The sequence below is a fragment of the Echinops telfairi genome, unplaced genomic scaffold, assembly GCF_000313985.2.
Source record: "Echinops telfairi isolate 266 unplaced genomic scaffold, ASM31398v2 ScPeMD7_2;HRSCAF=8, whole genome shotgun sequence".
NCBI classification, from domain to species: domain Eukaryota; kingdom Metazoa; phylum Chordata; class Mammalia; order Afrosoricida; family Tenrecidae; genus Echinops; species Echinops telfairi.
The window spans coordinates 13888089-13895961 of NW_022103898.1; the positions used below are offsets into that span (position 1 = coordinate 13888089).

Genomic DNA, 7873 nt, shown 5'->3' on the forward strand with positions numbered 1-7873 from the left:
CGCAAACTGACATGCAATCAGCCCGCTACCACACCAGCCTCGGGCCCCCTCCAGAGCCGTGTTTCCCAGATGGGCAGTAGCCCCTGCCCAGGGGTGCTGGAACCCTGGCAGGGAGCAGGGAGGATTGGGAAAGCAGATACTTACACTTTTTCCTGGGTTATAGAGGCTATAGTACAAATGTTTTTATTTGTAGATTTTTTTTCTTCCCCTGAAAAGGTAGATGTAGGCCAAATGATTTAGGGAACTTATGGTCTAGAGCAGGGGGCAGGGGACCTTGATCCTGCCAAGGGCCATTTGAATATTGATACTGATCAAACCAGCGGGCCATACAAAGTCATGAGCTTAAAAATTGGCCTGCTGGATTTGGTGAACCCTTACACGGATGCGGCCCTCCTGTGAGGTCGGGAAGTGCTGGCCTGTGGTGAGGCGTGTGAGGTTAGCTGGTACTGGTGGTGACAAGGGCCTTATTGTGCTGGGTGTTCCCCAGCAGGTACAGGGCCCAAGGGCCACTGAGCAGCACACCTGGGAGGTGTGGGCAGGGCTCGGAGGAGACGATTGCAGGAGCGCATTGGCAGTGAGGCCCCCAGAGGGACAAGGCATGGGTGGAAGAGACCCCCCACTTGGTGGTGGGCTTCAGCATGGCAAAGCCAGCATCTACCTGCTTGCTTCGCTTCCCGGAAAGGCAGATCAAGAAGCCCCCCCCTCGCCTCCCCTCTCCCCCACCCCCTACCCCAGCAAAATAATAGTAATAATAATAGTAAGGGTTCTGGTAGACTGACTGAGCTGGTCACAGAGCCTGCTCCACCTCACCTGTGACACCGGAGGGTCAATCTGGGGTTAAGCAGGTATGCTGCAGCGTCAGCTAGCGGACTCTGTTTCTGGTGCTCAGAAGCCCTCCGTAAGCTCTGGTCCCCTCCACGGTTGACTCTTCCGGATGGAAGGATTAGCCTTGAGGACACACGTGCAGCTCAGGCCACTCTGGCCGGCCGACCAGTGTCCTCAGAGACTGGTGTGCGCACAGCCCCCAAGAGCAAGCAGGCCTCCCCTGGAAGCTGGCCCGAGGGCCTGGCCTCTAGGCTGCCGTTCTGTCTCAGAGGCTCTCACGGCCCACCAGGACCAAGGTCGTGTTCTCTCCCTCCCCCCAGGGGACCCAACAGTGGGCAAGACCGCCCTGGCACAGATCTTCCGCAGCGATGGGGCCCATTTCCAGAAGAACTACACACTGGTGAGTTGGGGCTGAGGGCCCGCCATGGCGGGGGCAGAGACCACCTGGGAAGCCATTCTCCTGGAGCTGCATGGGGCCCTCTGTGGATCCACCTGACTGGAGCCCCGACGTGGTCCATGGACCGGGTGCGGTGAGGGGAGATGGTGCCCCCCAACTCTCCAGAAGTGAGCACGCCGCACAGACACAGAGGCCCGGGGTTCCCTGTGCTCCCCTGTGCACCCGCCCCACCGGGCCCCTTGATGTGCATGCTCCTGGTTTTCCCCGACAGACCACAGGCGTGGATGTGGTGGTGAAGACGGTTCCAGTCCCAGACACGAGCGACAGTGTGGTGAGTGTGTTGTCACCTGCGGGAGCGCTGCCCCGGCTAGGCCCGGTCCCCAGGGTGGGGTGGCAGAAGGACCTGCAGAGATGAGGCTGAGCCTTTGACATGACACCATGGAGTCCGGGGGTCGGTGGGCTTCCCAGGGAGGGGCCGAGAGTTGGGAGACTAGCCTGGCCTGGCCCTCCTGCTACCAAGGCCCTTCCCTGGGTCCCTGCGAGGAATAACTCTGGACACTCATCCGTGTGCAAGCTGCCAGTGTCCGCGTCCCATCTTGGAGGGAGGGCTCACGCCTCTCCAGAGATCATGCAGCGTGCAGCCAGAGCACTCCTGAGAGGCAAGGGCAGCGAGGCTCCACCGCACGTACTGTGGACACGTGGTCAGGAGCCACCAGTCCCCAGAGAAGGGCATCATGCTTGGTCAAGTGGAGGGGCATCGATGAAGAAGAAGGCCCTGAAGGAGATGGGTGGACAGCGGCTGCAACGATGGGTGCAGGCATGAGAACACTTGGGAGGATGGTGCAGGACCGGGCAGTGCTTCGCCCTGTTGCGCTGGGGGTCACTATGGGTCAGAGCGAGCACCTAACAACAGATTCTTCAAGAGAAAGGCCCACCTTCAAGCCACGTAAGCACCCCAATACTGTGAGGAGGGTTACGACGAGGACTCAGGGGACTAGTGTCTGGTCTGAGACTCACAAGCCAGCGAGGAGGAGGGGAGCATGCAGAGGTCAGATTAGAGAAGATAGGGGTGTGGACAGGGCTGGATGGGTCAACCCTGCCCTCTGTCAGGCCAATGTCCACCGTCCCAAACAAGGACACACTGCCCCGTGTGAACCACCCTGCCCGGGCCAGCTCTCCGGCCACGTTCACAAGAGTGGTTTAAAGATGGAGCAATCATTGTGACGAGCAGACTGCAGCATGACCTTCCGGAAACGGGAGTGCTTGCCAGCCTGTGCAGCCTTCTGCCCTGCCAGCCGGGAAGGCAGCCGGTGTCCGGGGTTTCTGCCTCGGGGGCAGGAGAGGGGCATGCTTGCACGGGGCGGGGAGGGGAACCGAGATGCCCTCCCAGTGCATGCAGGGTTCCCGAGTTCCCCGAGAACCCAACGCCCCACCCAGCCTGTGGTTCCCCGGAGAGGGGAGCTTTGGACACGCTTTTCTCTGAAGTCTCGATTCACGTTTCCTGTGCTGGTGGCTAGCGTTGCTTTGTGTCCCAGTGGGCGTGAAACTGACACTGACCGTTCCAGTGTGTTCACATATTCAGGGCCATCCCCTTGCCCTGGGTGGTTCGAGCTATCACCTCCTGCCCCATTTCCGAGTGTCAGCCGCCCTGCCAACAGAGCCGAGCTGCCTGTGGCATTCTGAGACTAACTGCTTTTGGGAAGACGCCCTGGTGGCAGAGCAGTGACAAGTTGGGCTGCTCACTGGGAGGTCAGCAGGCCAACACCATCAGCTGCTCCCGGGAGAAAGATGAGGCTTCTTTCTATTCTTGTGTAGTCAGTCTTGGAAACCCACCGGGACGGTTCTCTGTCCAGCAGGGTCGCTGTGAGTCAGTGTGGACTCTCGACGGCAGTGATCTCAAGAGCTGTGTACTGCAGTGGACAGCCTCATCCTTCTCACATGGAGCAGCCGTTGGGCTCGAACTGCTGACCTTGCAGCCCCAACCCGTGTTGACTCCATGGCCTGAGTTTCCCACCTCCCAAGACATGCCTTTCTGATTCTAGGAGCTCTTCATTTTTGACTCCGCTGGCAAGGAGCTGTTTTCTGAAATGCTGGATAAATTGGTAAGTAGAGGAAGGGTCCTTTTCCTAACCCTGCCGCTCTCCACCTGCTCTTGCAGAATGCGCCTGCGCTGGCAGCGGGCTCGAGAGGCCACTGCAGCACAGATGTGTAGGAAGACCCCCGGCCTCCTCCCAGCCTTGGGAGGGATGGCCAGGTGGCAAGTAGAGGGGGCCTTGCGCATGAGGCCCCCCTTCCCAGTTCTGGACGGGCTGGGTGTCAGTGTGCCTGAAGCCGATGGCTCCAGAGCCCTGTACCGCCTCCCCATCTGGGGCTCCCATCTTCTGAGCCCCCTTCCCACCTCATAGGACATCACCAAGTTCTGTCCCCACAACCCCACCACTCCCCTGGAGTGCCCAGATATAAGGCCTCGAACCTGTGCTGTCAGGTCAGTTCGGGCCCACAGTACCCCGGCACATGTCAGCCTAGACCTGTGCTCTATCGGGGGTTTTACTGTTATTATTAACATATACATCATATCATTCCATAATCCAGTCACTCCAAGCAGAATTGCACAGTTGCCACCGTGACCAGTTTCCAAACGTTCTTTTTCCACGTGGGCCCCTTGGCATCGAGTCCCCTTCACCACCCCTTTCTGCCACTGAACCCCACCTCCCCTGGAACCCCTATTCTGTGTGCTGTCTGTCGGCGCGTCAATCCTGGAGTTTGTTCCACAGGGTTTTAATGGTGATTCTGGGGAGCAGGTCACCAGGCCTGTTTTCCAAGGCACTTCTCAGCGGATAGCAGCTGAGCGATCCAAGGGTCCCCAGGAGTGTAGTGAGGCACACTCCTCTACCTGGCCAACCCTGGGGCTGCAGGCAGCAGGGCTGCCACGGGGACATCCCACAGGCCTCCCACATGGTGCCCTGTCTCTACGGAGCCAGCGTGCTGGGCCAGGGGGATTAGCCAGGGAGGCCCCGAGGGCTGATGGGGCCATGAGCTCATTAGGCCAGGCTGTCCAAGCCCCCTACTCCCCACCCCACCCCCAGTCGCTGAGAGCAGCTGTCTTCTGACCGAAACTGCCCTCTGCCCATTGTCATTGTCATCATCATTGTGGTCAGCCCAAGAGGTGGCTCAGGCAGTGGCCATTCCACACAGGGCCAGCCATCATGTGTGGATCCGTGATGCTTGCAAAGCACCTACTGTGTGCACGACCTGTGCCGGCTGCTACCCTGCCATGACAGCCCACACCTACCTCCCAGGTTCCTGGTCCCAGCCCATCCTGGGGCCTCTCCAGAGGCGGGGAGGCAGAGGCATCTCGGAAGCTGCCAGGTGCAGGTGAAGGGTGTTGAAACAAGAATGTGAACTTTGGGGATTGGTCGGTTTAAATATCGGGTGACGTTTTAGACTACGATCTGCAATGTCAGCAGTTCAAAACCACCAGGCACTCCAAGGGAAAAAGCCGGGGTTTTCTACTCCTGTGAATAGTCTCAGAAACCCACAGAGAAGTTCAGTTCCACCCTTTCGTATAGGCTCACTGTGAGTTGGCACAACTCGAGGGCAGTGGGTTTGGGTTTGCTGAGGTGGAGGTGGGCCTCTGACCAGGCCGATCACTGTGCAAGGAGCCAGGCGGCTCAGGCTGGGAACTCTGGCAGGGAGTGTGTCCTTGCGTCCTCAGAGATGCCAGCGCCCAGCATCTTTCTGCCCACAAGGCACTCACACGCCCACCCTGTCCCTCTGCCCAGTGGGAGAGCCCCAACGTCCTGTGTCTGGTCTACGACGTGACCAACGAGCAGTCCTTCAACAACTGCAGCAAGTGGCTAGAGAAGGCGCGGGCCCAGGCCCCAGGCATCCTCCTCCCAGGTAGGCACAGTGGGCAGGTGGATGGACTTCCCACTCTGGGGGATGGCCTGGGTTGTATCCCCAGGTCAGCCATGGGGGTACAGTTGCCACATACCTCTGGGTCTGTAAAATGGGAATACATGCCACACCCCACTGCAGGGTTGAGGGGCATCTCAAGGTGATATCGGAGGTTTTATCATCCAAGTTGTCACTTCTGGGAAACAGGCCCCAGGGCAACCCTGCTGTCCCTTCTGCGTGCAGGGCCTCCTATGGCTTTCAAGGGCAGCACGTCAGCAGACCAGGGAAAGGGACCTCGGGCAGGCAGGAAAATCCACTGGGGCAGATGTGACCCTGGGCCCTGCCCCCCAGGCGTCCCAGCCTTGGGTTAGCTTTAAAGCCCACATGGAAGTTTGCCTCACACTCTAGGAATTGCAGGGGGCGGTACTCAGGAAAGTTGGGGTGGGGTGGGACTCCCCTAACTTGCAGACCCAAGTGCCCGCTGGGCACATGGTAAATCTGGGGGCAAGGCTGAGCAGAGAGAGGAGGGTGTTGGGGTACAGCTTTCCACCTCTGCACCACCACCCCACGTCATGGGGAGGGTGCAACACAGGAGTCTTCAAGGCAACCAGCCTGTCTCCTGTGATGCTTCCTGCCTCACCCCCTCCCCCGGCCCTGGAAACTAGGCGATCTGCTCTTTCCTCCCTCCGCCACTTGCCCAGGCTGGCCATTAACCGGGATGCTTCCTGGCTCGCCCATTCCCACCAGGTGTCTTGGTGGGGAACAAAACCGACCTGGCCAGCCGACGCGAAGTGGAGGCAGCGCAGGCCCGGGCGTGGGCGCTGGGCCAAGGCCTGGAGTACTTTGAGACGTCCGTGGTAAGTCCATCCCCGCCCTGGGTGCCCGGTGCTTAGCCCGAGACCCAAGCGGCCTGGCGACAACCCAGCAGGTGTTTCTGCCAGGCTGAAACTCAGAAAGGAAAGCAGGGGTGTTGGCAGGAGGTGGCGCAGTGGTTACACGTCGGGCTGCGAACTTCAAGGTCAGCCATTCAAAACCACCTGCCCCTGCTCCTGGGGAGAAAGTCAGGGCTTTCTACGCCCGTAAAGCGTCCCGGTCACGGGGGCAGTTCGGCCCCACCCTATAGGTTTTCTGTGAGTCCCGAACAGACTCGATAGCAGTGCGTGGGGGTTATTATAGGCCACGGTGTGTGGAATCAAAAAACGCGGGGTGGTGGGAGGGGCATGAGGGATTAAGTGATAGACTGCAAAGTTCAATGCCTCTGTTTCTCCAAGGGAGAAAGACCAGGCTGTGTGCGCCCAGGAAGATGGGCAGCCATCGGGGGCACAAAGACAAAAGTCACCCCAGCCCCTGGCCCGTGATCACACAAGCTGAGTCGGGGTCCATTTGGAGACTCGTAACACCAATCCCAGGCCTGCCCGGTCAAACATTAAGTCTCCCCCATGTAAAGGCATATGGACCCCGGTGGTGCTGGGAATGCTTGAGTTACAGTCTCAGAAACCCACAGGGGCAGTTCTGCAGGACCCTGCCCTATAGGGTCACTGTCAGTGGGATTCGGCGGCCTTTGTTTTCATTTTGGGGGGGTTTTTTGGACCGCGAGGGCTGGAATGGCTTCTCTCCGGAGAGGCGTGTGAGGTTGGCTGGTGGGGAGGGTTTCTCTGCCCCGCACGGCCCTGCCCCTGTGCCACATGAATGAAGTGTGCACTAGCGGTCTCCTACTGCATGGATGGCTTCCTCGTGGCAAACGCAGCGAGCCCGGAGCCAAGTGGCATGCTCTCCTACCCTTCTGCCAGCAGCCCCAAGACCCCTGCTTCCTCAGGTCTCCTGGGAGACGATGGCCTTGGCCCAGTGTCCTGTAGCCCCCGGCCCGCTTGACAGAACGCACACAGGAGCCCCAGCTCACCAGCTCAGGCACCACCTGCTGCCAGGGCTCGGGTTGACGCACCACCCAGGTGCCGCTGGGCCCTGGGTAGCAGCAGGTGTAAAATACGCCAGAGGACGCTGCGGCTAAGTAGTCGGTATTAACTGCGAAAGTTAACTAGTCCCCCCTGAGTTGCTGCCAACAGAAGCACCACTGGCAAGGGCAGTTAAGAAAGCTGTAATTAAAAAGGAAATATAGTCAAATGCAGCTGGAGATGCAGCCAAGGCCCCGTGCCAGGCCCATGTGGCCGCCGCCTGCTCCAGCAGCCAGTCACCCTGCTGACCCGGGCAGGGCGGGCGCAGCCCCCTGGCTCTCCAGCCCCTTGCTGTTCAGGCCCCCGCAAGCCCAAAGGAAAGCAGTCGGCCTTCCTGTAAACAGCTGAAGCCACTCAAAGAAAGGCTCCGAAGACGCGCAGTGCCAGAGCCACACATTTACAAAGGAGCCACATGAGCCCCTGCGGAGGGGAGGGGCACCGGGGCCGCTGCAGGCATTGCCGGTTGCATCGCCCTCACCACCGACCCAGGAGCCCCGTGGCATCTCGGGTTACCCATCGGGCTGCTGAGGGCAAGGTCAGCAGTCTGACACCGCTTGCCACTGCAAAGGAAGATAGAAGGGACAGTCTCTGACCCCCAGGAGCAGTTCTGCCCGGGGCTGAGTCGGATTGGATGACAGGGAGAACAGCTGGGCCTGGCCCTGTTGATAGGGGCCAGCAGGCTCCAGGAGGTCATGTCGCCTGCCCTGGTTGCACAGCTAATGGGGGTGAGAACCAGGACTAACCAGCCTCCAATCCGGTGCCTTCTAGAAGGGGCCCCAGCTCCGGCCTCCCACAGACTTCT

The 7873-nt window shown here is 59.8% G+C and overlaps 1 protein-coding gene across 1 annotated transcript in view; it reads left to right on the forward strand.

The window, feature by feature from the left end:
- The window catches only part of IFT27 (intraflagellar transport 27), a 10329-nt gene extending 4287 nt beyond the window's left edge, over positions 1–6042 (forward strand). The window contains exons 2-6 of the mRNA XM_004700716.2: positions 1146–1225; positions 1494–1553; positions 3265–3324; positions 5005–5122; positions 5867–6042. Coding sequence (XP_004700773.2) covers positions 1146–1225; positions 1494–1553; positions 3265–3324; positions 5005–5122; positions 5867–6012 — 464 coding nt within the window. The 3' untranslated portion in view covers positions 6013–6042. The remainder of the gene's footprint in view (positions 1–1145; positions 1226–1493; positions 1554–3264; positions 3325–5004; positions 5123–5866) is intronic.
- Positions 6043–7873: the final 1831 nt, after the last annotated feature.